Source organism: Heterocephalus glaber, unplaced genomic scaffold (genome assembly GCF_053883595.1).
Source record: "Heterocephalus glaber isolate CG9 unplaced genomic scaffold, H.glaber_assembly_v1.0 deba00001472, whole genome shotgun sequence".
In the NCBI taxonomy this organism is placed as follows: domain Eukaryota; kingdom Metazoa; phylum Chordata; class Mammalia; order Rodentia; family Bathyergidae; genus Heterocephalus; species Heterocephalus glaber.
The window spans coordinates 92,513,425-92,536,710 of NW_028258315.1; the positions used below are offsets into that span (position 1 = coordinate 92,513,425).

Genomic DNA, 23,286 nt, shown 5'->3' on the forward strand with positions numbered 1-23,286 from the left:
CCAAGTTTGATCCCCGGTACCAATATATATATATATATCTGTTTTAGCTCATAAATTTTTTTTTTGGTTAAATTCTTTTATCGGTACATTTTAGGTATACAACACAATTACATTTCTCATTGGGAATTGTACCTTTACATAATGCATCTTGGTTCTTATTTTTTCCCCATTCCTACCCCTCCCTTCACCCCCTCCACCCTTCCCTATTTACAAAGACTTTATTTCCATTTTTTCCATTTCTCAGCATTTTTTGCTTTCCCTTCTTTCCTTTCCCCTGCCCCTCCCACTACTCCTACCCCTTTGGACCTTTTCTTCCTATTTTGCATTATTGATTATTCATTCTAATCATTGGTACATTTTAGGTATACAATGTAATGGCATTCATCATTGGAAATTTGCACCTTTACATAATCTCTCTTGGTTCTGATTTATAACCCTTGCCCAGCCCTCCCTTCAACCCCTCCATTCCTCCCTATTTACAAAGATTTTGTTCCTATTTTTCCATTTTCTCATATTAATCCCATTCCCTTCTATCCTTTCCCCTAGCCCTCCCACTTCCTTCCCCTTTGCCCCTTTTCTTCCTATTTCACATTACCTATTATACATTTTAGTCCTTATTTACACTTTCAGTTTCTCACACCAGAGAAACTATTCAATATTTATACATGTGTGTCCTATTTATTTCACCTAAGAGTATCGCCTCAATGTGCATCCACTTAGCTATAAGTGTCTCTAATTTCTCATTTTTTATGGCTGAGTAGTACTCCATTTTATTAAAAAACCACATTTTCTTTATCCAGTCTCCAGTTGATGGTCATTTGGGCTGTTTCCAAGTTTTAGCTATCACAAACTGCTGCTATGAACATGGGTGCACATATATCGCTGTGGTATGATTCTTTTAATTCTTTGGGGAAGATCCCCAGCAGTGGAATAGCGGGGTCAAATGGGACTTCCAGTCCTAGTTCTTTGAGGTATCTCCATACTGATTTCCACAGTGGTTGCACCAGTCTACACTCCCACCAGCAGTGGAGCAGGGTTCCTCGTTCCCCACAGCCCCGCCAGCATTTGTTATTGGTTGATTTCATGATAGCAGCCATTCTTTCTGGAGTGAGGTGGAATCTCAGTGTTGTTTTCATTTGCATCTCTCAAATGACCAGTGATGTTGAACATTTTTTCATGTATTTATTTGCTATTTCTACTTCTTTGTGTGAGAAATGTCTGTTCATTTCAGATGCCCATTTTCGGATTGGGTCTTTAAATTTGGGAGGTCCGATCTTTTTAAGTTCTTTATAGATTCGAGATAGTAGACCTTTGTCTGAGGAAGAGCAGGTGAAGATTTTTTTCCCACATTGTGGGTTGTCTGTTCACACTGCTGGTGGTTTCTCTTGCTGTGCAGAAGCTTTTTAATAAGAAGAGATCCCATTTGTTGATTGTTTGTGCTAGTTCACGGGCAACTGAGGTTTTGTTCATAAAATCTTTTCCTACACCAATGTCTTCAAGAGTTCTACCTAACCTCTGTTCCAACTGGTTCAGAGTTTCTATTTTAATATTTAGATCTTTAATCCATTTTGATTTTAGTTTAGTGCATGGTGAGAGATATAGGTCTAGTTTTAATCTTTGGCAAGTTGAAGCCCAATTTTTCCAGCACCATTTATTAAAGAGGCTATCTTTCCTCCAGTGAGGGTGTTTGGCTCCTTTATCAAAGATGAGATGGCTGAGTGTGTGTGGTGTTGTTTCTGCATCTTCTAATCTGTTCCACTGGTCCTCAGGTCTGTTTCTTTGCCAGTACCATGCTGTTTTTATCAGAGTAGGTTTGTAATATAGTTGCAGGTTGGGGATTGTGATACCCCTTGCCATGTCTCTGTTACCTAGAATTGCTTTTGCTATTCTGGGTCTCTTCTTGATGAATTTTTGGACTGTTTTCTAAAGGTCCATGAAGCATGCTGCTGGGATCTCAATTGGAATTGCATTGAATCTATATAGCAGTTTTGGAAGTATGGTCATTTTCACTATATTAATCCTTCCTACCCAGGAGCAGGGGATGTCTGTCCATTTTCTGATATCATCTTCAATCTCTCTTTTCAGAGTGCTATAGTTTTCAGAGAAGAGGTCTTTGATTTCTTTTGTTAGGTTGATTCCTAGGTATTTCAGATTTTTGGATGCTATTGTGAAAAAAATTATTTGCCCTATTTCTCTCTCAGTGAATCTGTCATTGGTGTAGAGGAAAGCTATTGATTTTTGTGTGTTGACCTTGTAACCAGCTACTTGACTGAGTTTGGTGATTAAGTCTAGAAGACTTTTGGTGGAGTTCTTGGGGTCTTCTATCTAGAGTATCATGTCATCTGCAAATTTGACTTCTTCATTTCCTATCTTTATTCCTTTTATTTCTTTCTCTTGTCTAATTGCCATGGCTAATGTTTCCAAAACTATATTGAATGGGAATGGTGATAGTGGACATGCTTGTCTTGTTCCTGCTTTTAGTGTGAAGGATTTCAGTTTTTGACCATTTAGTAAGATATTGGCTGTTGGTTTTTCACAGATGGGTTTTATCAGTTTGAGGTAGAGACCGTCTATTCCAATTTTTTGTAGGGTTTTTATCATAAATGCATGTTGGATTTTGTCAAATGCTTTTCCTGCATCTGTGGAGATAATCATATGGTTTTTGTCCTTGGCTCTATTGATATAGTGTATTGCATTGATTGATTTGCATATATTGAACCATCCCTGCATCCCTGGGATGAATCCCACTTGATCAGGGTGTATGATCTTCTTGATGATCTTCTGCATTCTGTTTGCCATTATCTTTTTAAGGATTTTTGCATCTATGTTCATTAGTGAGATTGGTCTATAGTTCTCCTTTTCGGTTGGGTCTTTCACTGCTTTGGGGATCAAGGTGATGCTTGCTTCCAGGAATGAATTTGGGAGGATTGCTTCTCTTTCAATTTCATTGAAGAGTTTAAACAGTAGTGGCAGCAGTTCCTCTCTAAATGTCTTGTAGAATTCAGCAGTGAAGCCATCAGGGCCCGGGCTTTTCTTAGTTGATAAGTTTTTAATTACGTTTTCAGTTTCATTGGTTGATATTGGGTTGTTCAGAATTTTTAAGTCTTCTTCGTTCAACTTTGGTAATTCATATGTATCTAGGAATCTGTCCATTTCTTCTGTGTTGTCCATCTTATTGGCGTATAGGTTCTGGAAGTAGGTATTGATGATCCTCTGGATTTCTGCTGGGTCTGTTGTCATTTCACCATTTTCATTGTTAATTGCATGGATTTGGGCCTTTTCTTTCCGTTTTCTGATAAGGTTGGCTAAGGGTTTGTCAATTTTGTTGATTCTTTCGAAGAACCAACTCTTGGCTTCATTGATTTTTTTGTATTGTTCTCTTAGTCTCCATTGCATTGATATCTCCTCTGATCTTTATAATTTCCTCCCTTGTATGAGCTCTGGGGTTGTCCTGCTCTTCTTTTTCTAGAAGCTTGAGGTTCAGTATCAGGTTGTTTAATTGGGCTCATTCTGTTTTCCTAATATGGGTATTCACTGCTACGAATTTCCCTCATAAGACTGCTTTCATTGTGTCCCATAGATTCCGATATGTTGTATTGTCATTGTCATTTAATTGAAGGAACTGTCTGATTTCTTCTTTAATTTCCTCTGTGACCCATTGGTTATTCAGAAGTGTGTTGTTCAATTTCCACGTGTTTATGAAATTTTTTGAGTTTCTTTTGCTATGGATCTCCAATTTCATCGCACTATGGTCTGATAATATACAGGGGATAACTTCAATTCCTTTGCACTTACTTAAACATGTTCTTTGTGTGAGTATGTGGTCTATTTTGGAGAATGACTACAGCTGAGAAGAATGTGTATTCTGATTTTGTGGGATGGAAGACTCTGTAAATATCTGTTAAGTTCATTTGTTCAAGAGTTCGATTGAGTTCTAGTGTTTCATTACTTATTTTTTGTCTAGTTGATCTATATTTGTGACAGTAGGGTGTTGAGGTCCCCCATTACAATTATATTAGTGCATATATGACTTTTCATGTCCATTAGTATTTGTTTTATATAGTTGGGTGCACTAGTGTTTGGTGCATAGATATTTATGATTGTCATCTCTTCCTCTTGGATTGTTCCCTTTACAAGAATGTAGTGTACTTCTTCGTCTCTCTTAATCAGTGTTGGTTTGAAATCTACTTGATCTGCAAAGAGGATAGATACTCCTGCTTTTTTTCAGGTTCCTGTCACATGGAGTATTGTTTTCCACCCTTTAACTTTCAGTCTATGAGTTTCCTTTTGAATTAAGTGTGTTTCTTGTATGCAGCATATTGTTGGATTTTGCTTCTCGACCCATTCTGCCAGTCTATTTCTTTTGATTGGTGAATTGAGACCATTAACGTTGATGGTTATAACTGAAACATATTGACTTGTCATTGCCATGACTTTTTCTTTTTGTTGGGTTCTCCCCCTTTACATTTAATTTCTTGTCATGCCAGATGGGTTCATTCTGCTTTGCTTCCTGGGGTTGTGATCCTCAATGTCTGTTCCTAGGCTATTGTGTAAAATTCTTTGGAGTGCTGGTTTGGTATTCATGAAGTTCCTAAGGTGCTCTTTGTCATGAAAGTATCTTATTTCTCCATCCATTTTGAAAGATAGTTTTGCAGGGTACATCCATCTGGGTTGGAGGCTGTTTTCTTTTAGGGCTTGGAATATGTCACTCCAAGCTCTTCTTGCCTTGATGGTTTGTGTTGAGAAGTCTGCTGTGATTCTGATAGGCTTTCCTTTGTATGTGATTTGTTTCTTTTCTTTAATTGCTTGTAGAACTTTGTTCTTCTGTTGTGTTTCTGGAATCTTAACAATTATATGCCTATGTGTAGATATTTTTTGATCAAGGCTATTTGGAGTTCTATGTGCCTCACTTATCTGTATGTCAAGCTCTTTTCCCCTGCTTGGGAAGTTTTCTGCCATTATTTCTGTTAAGAGTTTTTTTTATGTCATCTGCACTCTCTCCTGTTTCTTCATTGACTCCAATCAGTCTTATGTTATTCTTCTTTGCATCATCTAGCAGCTGCTGGATTGATTTCTCAGGTTCCCTTATAATTTTGAAGCAGTTTTTCTTTTCCTGGTCACTAATTGCAATCTTATCTTCTACATCTGAAATTCTGTCCTCACATTGGCTTGTTCTGCTGTGTAGACTTTCAGTGGAGTTTTTTATCTCCTGGAAATCTGTTTGCATCTGTTTTATGGATTCCATTTGTTTCCTGTGTTGAGATTCCATCATGTTCCTCAGCTCCTCTCTAGATTTATTAATCATGTCTTGCACTAGGAGCACAATTTCTCCTGTTATCTGAGAAATTATTTCTGATTTCGTTTTTTCCAGATCCCCTTTTGTTGCCAGTTCAGTGGGTCCAGGTTGAGTATCAGAGTGTTCCATCTCATTTCCCTTTGGGGTTGCTGTAGGTGATCTGGAAGTCTGGTTTTGAAACTTGTTTACGTGTTTTCTCATTTTGACAGGAGGTGGGGCCTGTTGGGGCCTGCATGGATTACCTCCTCTGAGCTGGGAGAGGTGGGCCAGGAGCAGCGGTAGGGATAGTGGCCCAAAAGCCCTTTCCTCTGGGCTGGGAGCAGCAGCAGGAGGGATGGTGGCCGGGAAGCCCCTTCCTCTGGACCAGGAACAGTGGGACGGTGGCTCAGAAACCCCTACCTCTGGGTCGGGAGCAGCGGGACTCAGTAACATGATCTGGTGTTCCGGTGTCCTCTGCTTCTTTGTATTGTGGAACCAGGTGGCTGTACAGAGGAGCGCGGTGTGTGTGGGGGGGTGTCCAGTGGATTGTTGCCGGGCCACGGGCTGATTCGGCGTGTTCTGCACAGCTCGTGACAGTAGGGTGTGCGCAGACCTGCCTGTCTGCAGCGGGCACTTTTACTTATGACTTCTTTTTATATGAAATGTGCTATTCTCACAGACCTTCAACACTCTACTTCTCCAGTGTACACAGCTGAGCCTAGGAAAGAGTTTCATGGGATTCAGTCCATGGTCAGCTAGCTCCAAGGCAGAAACATCATGGCAGAAGAGTGTGGTGACGTTAAGCTGCCTGAGGCAAGAAGATCTTACTGGCTCAGCTCCGGTCAAATATTCATTCCTAGTTCAATTCTTCTGTGGCCTGAATAAATGGAGAGATATTTCAAGGCCATGCACAGTACCAGTTACTATTATCTAGCTCATAAATTTTTTCACAAATTATTTCAGAGAATGACTTTTTTCTAAAAGTTTTAAAATTTAAATTGCATTGACTTAGAACCTTCTTTTTCAGGGCCCCTCCAATGTGTCTCCTGCCAAACTCACATTATGAGCAGGTCATGACTGCATTTGGAGGCAAAGGATATTTTGTACAAACACCAGAAGAACTCCAAAAATCCCTGAAGCAGACCTTGGAAGACACAACTAAACCTTCTCTTATCAATATCATGATTGAGCCACAAAGCACACGAAAGGCCCAGGTAAATGCAGTTACTGAGCATTCCTCATCTTCCTCTAGAAAGGAAAACCCTTGTGACCACAGAGTTCTTTCTAAATCATTTCTGAGTTTGGCAATTTCATTTGCTTGTTCAATGAATATTTGCTGAGATAGTGTTAGATATACTGTATTAGGGTTAGACTGCAGAGCAAAACCAGGCTCAGTCCTCACCTCCATGGAGCTTAGAGTTCAGTAGGGGGAGGGACAGTATAGTAACCTCCCAACTGAGCTGCATAACAGAGTAAGATAACTGCTTGTAAGGAAGGGGACCCGTTTATAAGCAAACATACAGCAAAGGAGTCCAAGTTATATTGGGCTTGCAGGGAAGGCCTCTCAGAGGAAGTGATGGTTAAACTGAGATCTGAAGGATGAATGGGAGCAACTTGGCAAAGAGGAGAGCAGGAGATGTGCAACGGCTCTGTAGCAAGAGGAAGCCAGCCAAGTCTGAGGAACTGAAAGAGGCTGGAGTGGCTGGAAGACAGAATGTAGGGAGCACAGTGGGAGATGAGACTGTAACAGGTCAACTGGTGCAGTTATAGCCAATATGAGTCACTTTGACCTCTGATCCAAAGCTACACTGTAGATCACAGCAGTAAAATAAGTGATGAAGTATGCTGCATGATCTTCTCCCACCCCAGATTAAGTTGCTTTTCATGCTTAATTTTTTTTTTTGGTACCGGGAATCGAACTCAGGTCCTTGCGCTTGTGCAGCAGGTGGCAAAACCACTGAGCTAAATCCCCAGCCCAAGGTTTTAAATGTTCTTTTTTTTTTTTTTGAGCACCAGGGATTGAACTCAGGATCTTTTGTTTTGAGGCAGGCTCCATCTCCCTGAGCTAAATCCCCAGCCCTTTTCATGCCTAATTTTGTACTCTGGTTCTTACCACCCACCCCCTTTTATATTCCTGTCCTCCATGCTTCTACCGTGCATGTCAGCCACTCCAGAGCAGATAGTCTTCATGCTTCCTGTCTTGGTTCTTAGACATGATTCCACTGTGGAATCTTTTTTTTTTTTTTTAACAAGGCAGGGAATGAACAGACACCTAGACAATCAATAAAATATAGAATAACTAATTTGGAAGCTGCAGAATATATAAAATCCTCTTAAGTTCTGTTGTGTAAAAATAGAGATCAGAGACTTTGAAATTCATGTCATAACTGAGAGAAGGGATACTGAAGGTGAACCTTGGTGAAGGGCAGGATGGATGCAGAAGGACTACTCCAGAAAGGAGATGCGCAGGTGGCATTAGCAAGGATCTCTGTGGAGCAAACGGGCAGCCTGATTTAAAATAGGGGTAGCAACATTTGAAAGCTATTCTGTGTAGCTGTGAGCTTTTTGCTTGCCTTTTCTTTTTTTGTACTGAGGGTTGAACTCCTGCTCATGCTAAGCACATGCTGTGCCTCTGAGCTATACCCTGCCCCTTGTCTTTCCCTTTCTAAAGCTTTATTTGTTGAAATGACTTTTGCCAGGTAACCAATGAACAGGCTTGTAAATCTCATGTCATTTTGTTAATTTATAACTGTGTGTAAACTTTCTAGTGAATGGTTATTAGTTTTGTAATCCAGGATGCCCTCTTCCTGGCATGAGGGTATCAGAGTACTAAGGAAACTACAAGCACTATCAAATCCTATGGTGAATGTTATCATTATGTATATCTAAAATGTACCAATAAATGTTTTGCCTCAAAAACAAAACAAAAAAGCACTGTCAGAACCTTGATAAATACTATAATTTAAAGTCTTGAGACCTGTGTTGGTCACAGAACAGCCCCATGCGTTGCCCTCTCTCTGCCAATGAGTTCTCTGTTCTAATGATCTGCCCCCAGTGATTGTTTGCTGTTTCTCTAAGAATTTTGTTTGAGTATTTCTGGAGAAATATAAGGTCTTTCCCTCCTCTTTTATAATTCTGCAAGGATTATCCTTATATCTCTTGCATTTAATCACTTCAACATCATTTATCTTCATTCCAGTGGAGTTCTATACATATTATAGTTTCCAAGCTATTGTTTTTCATTGACTATCAGCCTTTTGCTTTTGATTCATGATATGGACTGGCTACTTCTTGCTTTAATACAGATACTGTTAATTCTCTGCAAGAGCCTGTATCAGGGCCACAAGTGTAGGATGCTATTAGTCCTGAAAAAGGCACAGATAATGCATAGTTCTTCTCATACATGTTCTTCTCAGATCTAGGAGCTTAGCCCTCTGTGGGCCTGCTTTATCCCCTCTCCTTTTCAATGTAAAGTATCTCTGGTTCTTTCAGACTTTGTGTGAGTGTGTGTGTGTGTGTGTGTGTGTGTGCGTGTGTGTGTGTGTGCGCACACACGCACATGCACATATGTGCATGTCCAGATTACCCTGGTGGAAGGGTACCCAGAAAACCATTTTTGGTTAATTTTAGAACAAGGTTCACTAGTGAATTTTTAGCTCTTTTTTTAAGGAAAAGCACTAGACCAAAGGCAAACCTCATTTTACCACCATTGTATTGGACTTTTAAATTTTAGAATAAGCAAAACAGTGAGGATTTAGGATGAGACAGTTGTTTCTTCTGACTAAATATTGTCTTTTCTTTCTGTAGGATTTTCACTGGCTCACCCGCTCTAATATGTAAATAAAGACATCAGTCCATGGTTTTGAGGGATTTTCTCTTTCCTGCAAGGCAGAATTTTATTTTCCACAGCAAAATTACTATAATGTTAAAGTGGTGCAAAGAAAAATAAAAAAATATTTTAAATTACATTTGATGATAAAGGAATTTATTAAAAACAGAAAAAGTTACTGATATTGGTTATGATTTGGACTGTGTCTCCCGAAGGGAAAAGGCTTATGGTATTGTGGGAAAGTGGTGGAAACTTTACAAGGTAGGGCCTACTGGAAGGATTTAGATCCTTGTGGGTGTGCCTTGAAGGGATTGGAACCCTGGCCTCTCCCTTTTTTGTTTCCTGGGTGCCTCCTTCACAGTGCATTCCTCACCATGATGCACTGCCTCACCATAGGCCCAAAGGCAGTAGGGCCAAGCAACTGGACTAAAACCTCTGAAACACTGAACTAACATAAATCCTTCCTCCTTTAAGCTGATTTTCTATGTATTTTGTCACATTGATGAAAGCTGACACAATTCTACCACAGGAATAGACATTGACAGATGAAGGAAGAGGATTTTATTAAATAATAGCATGGTAGCTGTCTAATGGCAGAGCTACACATCAGTAGTCTCTTTTGTAAACCCATCCTTAAAACTATTTTGTGAACACCTTCAGAAGAAAAAAGTTCTTAGAATTGTCTAATATAGAGATGTTCAATAAGTTGGAGTACATTGGCTTTCAATAGCTTAGCACCTTAGACTCAGTATTTAGTGGGGCTTGTCTTATACTTTATTAGTTGGATTTTTTTTTCCTGGAAGGAAGTTACCCAGAGGAAAAGTCAGACCACACCCAGACTAATAATTGCAGAGAATATTTGTGGTTTGAGTCTGATGTCTCCCCAAAGCCTCATTTGCTCAGAGGTAGCTGAATCTAGATGTGTGATGCTGGGATTAAGGCCATGTGATTATTAAACCACTACAGTGAGTGAGTGGTTTAGCACTGCCCTAATCCCAGAAGTCTGGATGGGATAAAAGAGGCAGAAAAATGTGGTGGAGCTCTCTTGTTGCATTTGCTACCTTGTGTGTGCTGTGTTGTTTCTCCTCTGTGAGGCCTGTTTGTCATCCTTGTCTTGGAGCCAGCCAACTATGGACTGAGAACTCTGTGAACTGTCAGCCAGGTAAACCTCCTTCCCATTTAACTTTGGGTGTCAGGTATTTTGTCTCAGGAACAAGAGAAAAGTAACTAACACAGAAATTTGGTTCCAGGAATGGGGTTGTTGCTGTGACATTTCCTGGCCATATGACTCACGTGGCTTTGAAACTGGCTTGTGGGGAAGGGAAGAGTTAGGAAAGATTCAGAGATGTCAGCTACAGAGGTAGAGCTGGAATGCCTTAGGCTGTTCTGTATGGGAGATTCTGGTCAGAGGTCAGAAGACCAGAAGGCTGGTAAAGACTAGGCTTGGGAAGTTTCAGCCAGGAAGAGGGACTGCATTGGCTGCTGGACTCCAGATGATGTGTGTTATGGCTTGGCAGAAAGTTTTCTGCATTTTGTTCATATCCAGAGACTTTGCCTGAGATTGAGATTAGGGGTGGTGGACTAATTAATCTTGCAGAAGAAATTTCAAACCAGTCGAATATTGAGGTGGTGGCATGGCTGCTGTTGGGGGCTTTTAGCCAAGCCTCTGTTGAGAATCAAGAGCAAAGACCACGTCAGAATGATTTAAAATGTTTTGAGTTTAGTCAGAAAGGAAGCTCTAGTAAAGCTGTTGACTGCAAAGATAGAACAGAGGAGATCTTAATTGCTGAGAAGGAATAGGAGAAGAGAAAAGATGGCCTGAGAGCATCACAGGAAGCAGCAGGACTCCACCGTTTGCAGCCTCAGAGTTGTAAAGGTAAAAGAATTTGCTTTGAGAAGAAAACCCCAGAGCACTAGGTTCCAGAATGGCGGTGGCTGCACCATGTTCCAGAATGGTGGCAGCCTAGAGAATTTGTTCCTCAGGATTGGGTTCAGAGTGCTCAGCGGTCTAGGCACTCGACCCCTACAGCCAAGAGAGACAGAAGCCTGGCTACTGCTCCAGCTTGCAGCAGACCTTGGTGTCATCCACGTGGTGCTGGTTTTAGGTGCCTGCGGAATGCAAGAGTTGTGGAGTCAGGAAGACTTCCACCCAGATTTCAGAAGAAGGCCTGGGAGGCCAGGCAGGGTACCCTGAGAGGGAAGTGTGTGAGAATGTGTGGAGCCAAGGGTGCAGTGGAGACCCCAGAAGTTTGGAGAAGCCAGGAATGTGGATCCTCTGAGGAAAACTACAAAGAGGGAGCAGAGCTGGCCTGAGAGAGAAGCCATGGGAGCTACAACCACTAGAAATGCCTTGGGGGCAGAGCCACCCAAGCTCTTTGGCGTTCACAACGTGACACAGATTGTCTCAGATGCTGGAAGTGGAACTGTGGGATTTAATATTTTCCCTGCTGGATTTTGGACTTGCCTTGGTCCCATTCCTTTGTATCCCCCTATTTGTACCTTTTGGAATGGTAGTGTGTACCTTGTGCCCTTGAATGTTGGAAGTGTTTAACTTTCTTTCATCTGTACAGGGGCTTGCAGCTACGAGTTTGCCTTTAATCTCCGAGGAGACTTTGGCCTTGGACTTTCAGCAATGCTGAAACTGTTAGGACATTGGCAACTCTTAGAGACGGACTAAATGGCTTCTGTGTAAGGGAATGTACATGAGCCTTTGGGGGCCAGGGGCGGAATGCTATGGTCTGGGTCTGGATGTCCCCGAAAGCCTCACATGGTCAGAGGTGGCTGAATCTGGAAGGTGTGATGCTGGGATTAAGGGCATGTGATTATTAAACCGTTACACAGGAGTGAGTGGTTTAGCACTGTCCTACTCCCCAGTAGTCTGGATGGGATAAAAGTGGCAGAAGCTGTCTTTTGTTGCCTTTGCTACCTTGTGTGTGCCCTGTTGTTCCTCCTCTGCGAGGGCTGTTTGTCATTCCTGTCTTGGAGCTAGCCAGCTATGGACTGAAAACTCCGAACTATCAGCCAAATAAACCCCTTCCCGTTTAACTTTGGATATTGGGTATTTTGTCTCAGCAACAAGAGAAAAATAACTAACACAGTAACCTTACTTGATAACATGCTTCACGGAAACAGGGTTAGCCTTAATATGTAATCATATACCACATACTGACATTTTTTTCAGTGATAGGCCACATATGTGATAGTTCTCCCATAAAATATAATGGAGCTAAAAAATTCTTATCACCTAGAGATGTAGCCATTGTAGCTTAACAATACAGTCTATTACTTGTATGTTTATGGTCATGCTGCTGTAAAAAGAAACCTGCATTGCCAGTCATATAAATGTACAGCACATAGAATTGTGAATAGTACATAATACTTGATAATGATAGTAAATGTCTGTGTTACTGGTTGATGGATTCATTATATATACTTTTTAATCATTATTTTAGACTGTACTTTTACTTACAAATGTTTACTAAACAGTATGCCATATTGTATGGGCAGCTGCCTCCTACATCTCATATTTATTGAATCTCTTAACTGTATCATTTGTTGTGCTTCATTTAATTTCTTGTGTTTTGTTCATCATGGCCCGCATACCACGTAGCCAATGTGTATAATAGGCTATATACCATTTGGTTCAATTGCTTCTCGGCCTTTTGGCTAAGATCAAGTGTAGTACCATTTGGTTCATTTAAATCTATTCTGTGATAATGCCACATCGATGAAATAGCTTAATGATCCATTTATCAGAATATATCCCCATTGTTAAGCAGTACACGACTGTAAAAAGAACTGTTACAGATAAGGAAGTTTTAATGTACCAGAAAAATAGACAAAGGTCATGAATATAAAATTCACAAAAAAAGTACAAATGGCTGTAGGAAAATAGATGCCTTCAGACCATAATGGTGAAGGAAATGAATGTGACACACAGCTTCAATATCACATAGTTAAATATCACATAGTTTCTCTCATATGAAAAACCCAAAGTAGGGGCCGGGGATTTAACTCAGTGGTTCCGGCACCTGCCTTGCAAGCGCAAGGTCCCAAGTTCGATCCCTGGTACCAAAAAGAAAAACCCAAAGTATAAATAAATTAAAGAGCAAAATAAAAGGTAATGAGAGACATGGAAATAGACCTTTTGCAAATAGTAAGAGGAACAACAGATGGGGCAGAGGGAGGGAAAGGGGACATAAAAAGATGTGTACATGAATCGAGTCTGTACAATGAATGTAATCATATACTATAAACATGTATCAATAAAAATAAAACTAAGAAGTAAAGTAAAAATAAAAAATAAAAATGGCTAATGTATGAGTATGTATAAATATGAGTAAGTTATTTAGAAAATTGGGGGGGTTCCTATATACTTAGCAAAACACACTTTTAAAAAATTATTCTCGAGAGCGAGTGTGGTTGCATCAACACCGGTACTTAGCTGTGGACCACCGTGTCCTTGGGGTAGAGAGCAGGACGTCTGGCTTCTGAGCTGGGACTTTTATCTGTGGTAACGACGAAAGAGTGCTGAGCCTTGGACGCGGAAGCCGCAGCAGATTTAAAAATGGGTGATGCTGAGAAAGGCAAGAAGATTTTTGGTCAGAAGTGTGCCCAGTGCCACACTGTGGAGAAGGGAGGCAAGCACAAGACGGGGCCAAATCTCCATGGTCTGTTTGGGCGGAAGACAGGTCAAGCTGTTGGATTCTCCTACACAGATGCCAACAAGAACAAAGGCATCTCCGGGGGAGAGGATACATTGATGGAGTACTTGGAGAATCCCAAGAAGTACACCCCTGGAACAAAAATGATCTTCTCTGACATTAAGAAGAAGGGAGAAAGGGCAGACTTAATAGCTTACCTCAAAACAGCTACTAATGAGTAATAGTCACTGCCTTATTTATTACAGAGCAGAAACGTCTCATGGCTTTTTTATGTTTACCATAATTTAATAGATCTCATACACCAGAATTCAGATCATGAGTGGCTGACAGAATATTTCTGTTGGACAGTCCTGATGTAAGTAAAATTGGCTTATAGTTAAATGGGTATCTTTTTTTTTTCAAGTTTTGATAGTAATTCCAGTTCAGTAAATACTACCACTGTTTTCCCTTTCTAAAAATATGGCTGGACTTGATTAGTAATGTTCGAATTTTCATAAAGATGGAGAATGTTATCTCAAAACCTACTGGAGGTTGGTTTTATATTTATATTTATACATATAACTGGTTGTGTGAATATGTTTAAATGCCAGGGAAATCCTTCACTGTCTCACAACCAAGCAAGACTCCTGTTTCAATTTGTTTATTAGCTTGTTAAAGACAGTGGTTGAAGACAAGGAAGGAACATCTATATTTTTTATCTTGACTATGCCAATTTAATTAGAATTTCCTGTATCTAAAGACTGCTGCCTTTTACTTACTGAAAGGCATTTTAGTGTGGTGTATGTATAATACTAAATAAAGAATATTTAACACTTCTCACCTTTTATAGTTGATCTATAAGTTCAGATCCTTTTAAAAGCATGATACAATAGTAAGTTAGATTTTTATTTTTGAATTCTTTGGACTAAGTTATTATTCAGGATAGTATTTAAACAGCTATTTAAAAACACAAGATTGAAAGTACTGTTTTTTGTGTGATTGGCAGTGTTGTTTTTTTGTCAGCTCTTTAGAAGGATTAAAGTGGGGAAAGTACAATATCAGCACAAATTTGTATGTGACCATAATACTTAATTAAAAACAAAATCATTGAAAAAACAAAAGAATAAAAAATTATTCTCAGTGCAGGTAAAGGTAGAGTGAAATCTAGAGACTCTTAAGCTGCTAGTGGAAGGTGAAATTGGCACATTTCTACAGTAAGACCCCAACTTGGGAACATTTGAGTTGTGAACCTTGACACATACAAACAGACCTCACATTAGGAACATTCGGACCAAACAAATCATGGCAGCAGCTCATGTGTCTGCTGGACATTGTCACAGCTGTGCTGCTGGGTGCTTACTGCACAGTGCGATGGTGCACAGCAGTACAGTACGCAGTCAGAGCCCAGGATGTCCCGAAGCAAGAGGAAAAGCAGTGGTGATGTGGAGGGGACTGCTGGGAAGTGCAAAGCGATATGCATTGTACGTTTGTGTCAAAGGTGTATGAGTCTCCCTTTGTTGGACTTACGAACGAATCTGACTTGTGAATGTTCTCCCAGAACAGAACTCATTTGTAAGTCAGGGACTTACTCAGTAGTAATTCTAGCAGTGCTTATATTTGAAATCTTAAAAACGTTCATACCCCATAGCTACTGACACACAGCCTACTTAGGGAATGTATCCTCATTAGGGTTTCTAGCTACGTGGCCCCCAGAACCCTCTTGCTCTCATAGATGGGACTTTTGGAATATGGCCGGGTTATGAGATCCTGATCGCTGACTTGCTGTTAGGAGGCGGCGCCTGGCCAGAAGAGGCGGTCACTGGGCCATGACTGGAAAGGTCTGTCTCCCTCCTTGGCTCTTCCCTTTTCTTTCTGCTTCCGGGCTCCCATGTGATGCCACACCCTTCCTCATGCTGTTTCTTCCTGAGCCCCCAACCATGCAAGGATTGAAACTTCTAAAGTGGGAGCCAATAAACCTCTCCTTGAAAATGTGGGTATTTGTCCCTTGGATGAGGAAAATGATTAAGACAATCCCAAAGAAATAATAAAACATTTAGTCAAATATTTATATAGAAACATTCATCTTAGTTTTACTTAGGAACAACTCCAGTGTAATAGTAGGACAGCAGTTATATACACTAAAATTGAATTAAATAATTAATGGAGAGATAATTATAATATGTGAAAAGGAAAGCTACAAGATGGAATGAGGGCTAGGGACATAGCTTAGTGGTAGAATGGCTAGTGTGCGCAGTACTTGGGTTAATCTCTCACTGAGGGAAAAAAGGAATGGGATCAAGTAAGGAAATGTACTTAGGCACACATCCATATAGAGAAAAGACAAATGCAAATGTTTATTAAACATTTTTTTAAAACTTGGTGATGAGAGTATGTAATTTTTATTTCATTTTTTCCTTTTATAAAAATTTAAATATTATTTTATCAGAAACATTGTTTTTAGGGCCAGGAATTTAGCTCAGTGCTTCTGCCACCTGCCTCACAAGCACAAGGTCCCAAGTTCAATCCCCGGTACCAAAAAAGAAAAAAAAAAAAAGAAACATTGTTTTTAAAGATATTAGAAATGGATCTTGATATTTTCAAGATCATTCCTGTTTATCAATAAATTTATATTAATTGGAGCACAGGACTTTATATTAGAATTCTACTTATATGCCTCATCCATACTTACCAGACTTGTCTTCATTGGCTAGGTTGGAGCACAAGTGACCGGGAGATACTTGCAGGGAATTGTAATTTGGCCCCTGCCAGGCCCCTAGCTCAAGTTCACTCTCAGGTTTTGATTGTGCTTCTAAATGTTCAGCAAAAGCCTGGGCTGCATAGGAAAAAGAATATGGAAAGGTGCATTCAGACTGTGAATCTTCAACGTCTTGTACCCAAGGATATTTGCCTCTGGCAGCCAAATGCAATAAAAAGTTTTGCCATGAGGTGGTTTTGCTTGATGAATATTTGTGAATTGAACCATATAAATCTGTTCTCAAATACTAGATATAATTTGGGGAAGAGTCCCCTTTCTTAACTGTATTATCTCAAGTAGGAAAATAAAATGTTGGCAGGTAAATGGGCTGTCCAGTAAAGGTTGGTCTGAATGCCTAAAGACCAGATTAGTCCAGGAGCTCTTTAATGACTATTGACTGCTTGTTTTGTAAAAATGATATTGCAATTCTCCTTTCTAGAAGGATAAGTTACTGAATGAACTTCTCTAAAATGAATCTATTCATTGGTAGTTGAAATCTAGTAAAACATTGTATGTCCTCTAGTTTAATAATGTATACTCTTACATGATCCTGGTACATATAATGCTCAAGTGCCTCATAAAACCTAAACTTTTAAAGATGCTATTTTCTTACTTTAGGAAAACTCAGAATCCAGGGTGAGGGAGAAAAGTGGCAAATGACTTCTTAAGTTAGTTCCTCTACTAATTTTCTTTCATACTTCATGGGGTTACTTGGGAATTCAGAAAGCTCTCCGTGAGCCCTGGCCCTATGCCTGGCATACAGAAGGCACTCAATAAGTGCTACTGTCTTTGAGCCCTTGGAAAAGAGGAGAACAGTGGCTGGAATTACTGCCTAGTGGTGAAGGAACGTGAAACACAGTGGTTGCCCTTTTCAAGTAGGGTGCTCTTACTTCTCCAAGTAAATTAGACATTTGCTAGAAAGGAGGGCCGATGTGCTCAGCAGGGGTTCACTAAATAATCGTTCAGCAAGAACTCCTGGTAGTTAACTCGGCCCTTCCAGGCCACGCCTCCAGTGACCACCTCCTCTGACCAGGAGTCACCTCCCAACCTCACATTTAGCTACAACTTCATCAGTGGGCTAATCCACAGATGAGTATCATGCCCCCATGAATCATTCGCCTCCCCAAAGCCCTCCCTATGGTCACAGGAAGCTTTGGCTGGGGGATCTAGATATAAATTGTAACGTTGTATAGCGCATATGCCATGTGTAGAAATGCTTAGCACCAAACAGGACCCAAACAGCTCTCAGGACCATTCTGTTTTTTCCTTTCACTCTTCACACCTCTGGCCCTCACCTTCACATACTAAAGGATCAGGAGAAAGTTATCTTTGTCCCATTGTGGAACTGTTTGTAAGCAAAGTCCCCACAGCCATACCATGACTGTGTGCCTTTGACAGCCTGTCTGCTGCCCACTGGGGAACTGGCCACAGCCGACACGTGATTTGGCTGCCTTCCTTCCACACCTTAGCCCAGCGCTGGGTTGCTATGTTCTCTGGAGAAAGACACATTCATTTAGGCCAAACTGAATTAGCCAGGGCAGTCGGCAGCCAGGAAGTCATGTGCTACCTTCCCAAACCAAACAGAAATTAGTTTTAGATCATTTCCCTGTTCAGTATTTATCTATGCCCCAGCTCCTCCTGTTAGGGCATGAGAGCAGATTGGCTGTAGCCCATTAATGGGTATTTAGCAAGTCTGTTGCCAGGACAGACCTCTGAGTTCTCATTTGTGAGGAGTGGTTAGATTCAGCCAGTTGTCAGCTATGGCAGCACGTTGGAATCCCTTGGGAGCTCCCAAGTCTCCTGCTCAACCCCTCAGAACCTGCAGGTGGCCCCAAGTATCGGTGCTGTTTATAGCTCCCTGTGGTTCCAGGGTGCAGCCCATGGTGAGAACCAGTGAGAGTTGGTCCCAAAGCTTCCTTCTGTCTCTAATTCCAGGGGCAGTGACCTGGAAGGAGGTACAACCTACTGCTTAATTAATTCATTAATATAGGAATTGTGGCAATGAACATTCCAGCAATTTTATAACTATAAAATTTTTTAATTTCCTCCTCTCAGTCGTGTTCTTCTTTGGCGCCTTGGACACTGTGTTTGGACTCATAACTAATATGTTTTTCCTGTATAAATATTTGTTTATTTCATTAATTTCTCATAATGCCTTGTTTTTGCTTCTATGTTTGTGGCAGGCATACATTTCATTGACTTGGTTAACTTTTCTTTATTACTCTATCATAGAAATGAGCTCCTGAACTATTTATACCTGGTATTTAAGTACTAGATGCATTTTACATGTGTCCACATAACCACTACCCAGATCAAGATATATTTCCATCAACCCAGTCTCCCTCACATCCCCCCGAGTGAACCCTTTCATTCTCCTCTAGCTTAGCCTCATTCCTCTTCCCTTGTTCCTTCTCTAGAAATGATCTCATTTTCTTCATCATCCTGCCATCAGGGCAGAAGTCAACTTTAGATATGGTTCAATAATCTATTTATGTGTCCCAAAACATCACAGAATGTAATGGCTAAATGCAAGACATTGTCACGTCTCCCATTTTTGTGGATTGACAGGGCTTTGTGTTTACCTTGCTTGAAGTCTCTTGCGCGGCAGTTGGCAGTGAAAGGTGGGTCCCTATAGTATTTAGCTTTCCATGGGCTATGCTAAAACACCAGAGAGAAATCAATGTAAAGAAGGAAAGATTTATTTTGGCTCATGGTTTCAGAGTTTTTGGTGCAGTCTCCTGGCTCTTGCTTCTGGTCTGTAATGAGGCAGATCATCATGGCAGGTAGGAAGCATATGTTAGAGCAAAGCAGCTCATCTCATTGCATACAGGAAGCAGAAAGAGAGGAAGGAGCTGAGTATCCCTTTGAAGGGCATGCCCCCTGATGACCTACTTCCGGCAACTAGGCTCCACTTCCTAAAGTTTCCATCATCTCTCTCTTTTTTTTTTTTTGGTGCCAGGGATCGAACTCAGGACCTTGCGCTTACGAGGCAGGCAGTAGAACCACTGAGCTAAATCCCCAGCCCCTCCATCATCTCTTAATAGTGCCACCAGCTGGGGACCAGGCCTTCACCATAGGAACCTCTGGGGGACATTCCAGATCAAAACTGTTAAAACAACCCTCTAGATGACAACGGAGACAACACTGACCGGAAGGCCTGAGTTGATTTATTCACTCTAAGAAAGCAAAACGAAGCTCGAGCTAAAAATGTAAAAAGCAATTTGCCCAGGGATCTGTGAGGCTCGAGTGAGACATGATAGAGCTAGATGAAGTTAGCAGGAGGACTTTTTCATTCAAGGACACATTGCGGTTGCATGTGGCTAACAAGCTTCTTCTTCACTAGGAAAGATCATCAGAATCTTTTATTAGTAAGCATGACACCCTGTTAGTGGAGAGGAGCCAAGTCTCTGACACAGTGAAACAGCTCTTCCCATTTAACATCTGCTTAGCCCTCTTGCCCACTCTGGGGTGAAACTAAAGGAAGTACCCTTAATGAGACCAGTGGAGTGGGAGAGAAAGTTCTCAGCAGACTTTGGCTTTGGGTCACAGTTTTGAAATATTCTTCCCAACAGATCTTATAATGCATCCTGACCCCGCTATTAAAAAGATCATGCAGTAAACACTTTACTTTTAGTTTTAAAAACATTTCATTCTTTTAAGAGCAGTTTTAGGTACAAAGCAAAATGAGAGGAAAGCACAGATGTATCTCACATATGTCCTGCCCCTAGTCAGGCCCTGCTTCCCTCATTATCAATAGCACTCATTATTCTTAAAAGCCATTTTAAATAAAAAAAGGTTACTGGCTGACTGGATAGAAAGAAGCTGCCAACAGACACAATTTTTTTAAGCAAGAGAATTTACCTTGGGCCGGGGATTTAGCTCAGTGGTTACGGCGCCTGCCTTGCAAGCACAAGGTCCCAAGTTCGATCCCTGGTACCAAAAAAAAAAGAGAGAGAATTTATTTTTTTTTATTTTCCATTCTTTTTTCCCATTTCTTATTTCTCCTATTATTTCCATTTTATTTTTACATGTTTGTATTCTTACATAACTTTATTGTAAGGTAATCCATGGTCAAATAATAATATGTAAAGGCATAAAAGAATAGTCTCCATCCTTCTTCTGTCCTCAGTTTTCCAATTCTTTCCATCCTATTTCTAGTTTGTTTTTTTTTTTGCATCATTTTTTGTTGTGTCTTGGTCTGGTTTTATTTTATTTTGGTACCGGGGATCGAACTTGGGACCTTGCGCTTACAAGGCAGACAGCGGAACCACTGAGGTAAACCCCCAGCCCCATTGGTCTGGTTTTAGTATCCAGACCTAATAAAAAGAATTTGGCAGAGTTCTTTCAATTCTTTTTCTTTCAGTTTTTTTTAATAGTTGAAAATTTGGAATTAGTTCTTTTTTTTTTTTTTTTTTGGTACCTGGAATCAAATTTAGGACCTTGCGCTTGCGAGGCAGGTGCAGTGCCACTGAGCTAAATCCCCGGCCCGGAATTAGTTCTTTTTTAAGAAATGTTTTGTAGAGTTCAGCAGTAAAGCCATCAGGTCATGGGCTCTATTTAAATAGGAAAGTTTTAATTACTACTTTGATCTCATACTCATATTTTCTATTTCTTCTCAATTCAATTTTGATAGGTGGTATGTGCTTAGGCATTTGTATCTCCCAGGTTTTCCAGTTTTCTGACATGTAATTGTTCATAGTAATTTCTTGTGACCTTTGTATTTCTGTGCTGGAGTTGTAATGTCTCCCTTTTCATCTCTTTTTGTATATTTGGGTCTTCTCTTTTTATCTTGGCTTGTCTAGCTAAAAGTCTGTCAACCTTATCCTTTCAAAAAAGCAATTATTTGTTTCATTAATCTTTTGTATTTTTTTAAATTTTGATTTGATTTCTTCTCTGATCTTTAGTATTTCTTTCCTTCTGCTAATTTTGAATTTTATTTATTCTTGCTTTTCTAAGTCTTTGAGTCACATTTGTATGTAGTTTACTTGAGATCTTTCTATTCTCTGATGTGCACATTTATTAGTATAAACTACTCCCTCAGTACTTCTTTTGCTGTATCACATAAATTTTGGCATGGTTGTGTTGTCATTTTCATTAGTTTTCAGACATTTTTAAATTTCCCTTTAAAATTTTTCAGTTGCCCATTAGTCATTTGGGAGCATGTTACTTAATTTCCATGTACATGTATACTTTCCATGCTTCTTGTTGTTGTTGATATGTAGTTTTATTCTGCTGTAGTTTGAAATGATATACTTTATGATTCCAATTTTTAAAAATGTATTGAGACTCAATCATATGACCTGTCCTAGAGAGTATTCCATATGCTGATAAGAAAAATGTGGTTGGGGCTGGGGATTTAGCTCAGTGGTTTTGCTGCCTGCTGGGCAAGCACAAGGACCTGAGTTCGATCCCCGGTACCAAAAAAAAAAAAGAAAAAAAAGAAAAATGTGGTTTTGCTGCTGTTAAATGAAATGTTTTATAAATGTCTATTAGATCCATTCGCTCTATAGTATGGTTTAACTCATATGTTTTTTTGATGATTTTCTATCTGGGTGGCCTGTCCTTTGATGAAAGTGCAGTGTTGAAGTCCCCTATTTTTATTATTGTATTACAGTTTATCTCTACATTTAGAGCTAATAATATTTGCTTTATGTATTTGAATGGTCCCATGTTGAGTACATATAAATATATATTTATAATTTTATGTCTTTTTGCATTATATTTTAATATTTAGAGATCTGGGAGACTTTAGGCTATTATTTCTTGAAAAACATTTTCAATGCTTTTCCCCTTCTCTTCAACTTCTAGAATTCCCATAATGCAAATATTCATTTGCTGAATGGTGTCCCATGAGTCTTATACATTTTCTCCATTCTTTTAATTTCCTTTTTATTGTCTGACTGGGTTAGTTTTCTATGGATATGTTTAAAATTACATTAGGGCTAATAAATTATGGCTATTTAAGTAAATATAAATAATTTTAGCTTTCTTTGGCAATGTGACTCAACTGGGGCAAATAGGGTTGAGAATAATCCAGAGAAAATTAGAACAAATTAGCTATTTATGGAGCCAACTACTAATATAGATGGAAATGCTTTTAGCACATGTTCTTTCCAGGAATCTCTCAGACTGACTGAAATACAGCAGAATAAAAATAGAAAATTATTTTAGGAGAGGATTCACATTATTAGATGCTACCACTTAGGAGTTGGTTTGAGTTTGTGACGTTCTTAAAGTACTGTTCAGATACAAACTGATATGTAAGAGGGAGAATTAGAGAGGAAATGAGGGACTTGTAAGAAAGAAAAAGTAATGAGATATGTTTTAATGTTGGCTTTGATTCAAAATGTGTTTTTAAATTTCCAAACCACAGGGCTTCTCCAGTGTGCCTCAATTCTGAGAAATGGTGTACCAATAAAGTGAAATATCGTTATAAACAAAAATCTAAAGATATGGTCATGTATGCTTTTAGGTTCTATACAATATGTAAAAGGAGGGGAGGAAAAAAAGGAGAAGATAAGAGACCAGAAGAGCATAATCATAAAATAGGATTGATGTCCCCAGAAAGTTGTAAGTTTCTCCAAATATCTTCTGAAAATGATTATCTGGCCATGTCTATTTCATTATAGGTACACTTGTCTTGCTTAATCCCTTAATCCCTACGGCAGTTATTCTCAAATTGGGCCGCCCAATGGACCAGCAGCAGCAGCATCACTACAAACATATAAGAACTCTTCACCCAACTCTCAAGACTTCCTGGGTAAGAAAATCAGAAATCTGTGTT

The 23,286-nt window shown here is 39.8% G+C and overlaps 3 protein-coding genes and 1 pseudogene across 21 annotated transcripts in view; all 4 read left to right on the forward strand.

The window, feature by feature from the left end:
• Hacl1 (2-hydroxyacyl-CoA lyase 1) overlaps nucleotides 1-23,262 on the forward strand; it is a 61,211-nt gene extending 37,949 nt beyond the window's left edge. For 11 of the 19 annotated variants that reach the window (XM_087182465.1, XM_087182470.1, XM_087182464.1 and 8 more), the window contains 2 exons: nucleotides 6,303-6,489; nucleotides 11,088-11,663. In XM_087182465.1, the coding sequence (XP_087038591.1) occupies nucleotides 6,303-6,489; nucleotides 11,088-11,417 (517 nt within the window). In that variant the 3' untranslated portion in view covers nucleotides 11,418-11,663. The other 8 variants (XM_087182477.1, XM_087182479.1, XM_087182480.1 and 5 more) reach the window with 4 other exon arrangements.
• Nucleotides 12,751-12,854, forward strand: LOC147826486 (U2 spliceosomal RNA; annotated as a pseudogene).
• Nucleotides 13,582-22,181, forward strand: LOC101706454 (cytochrome c). The gene has a single exon (XM_087182488.1). It carries the CDS (start codon nucleotides 13,672-13,674, stop codon nucleotides 13,987-13,989), a length of 318 nt encoding a protein of 105 aa, XP_087038614.1. The 5' UTR covers nucleotides 13,582-13,671; the 3' UTR covers nucleotides 13,990-22,181.
• Nucleotides 23,173-23,286, forward strand: part of Colq (collagen like tail subunit of asymmetric acetylcholinesterase) — a 75,837-nt gene continuing 75,723 nt past the window's right edge. Inside the window, exon 1 of the mRNA XM_087182484.1 lies at nucleotides 23,173-23,262. Coding sequence (XP_087038610.1) covers nucleotides 23,194-23,262 — 69 coding nt within the window. The 5' untranslated portion in view covers nucleotides 23,173-23,193. The remainder of the gene's footprint in view (nucleotides 23,263-23,286) is intronic.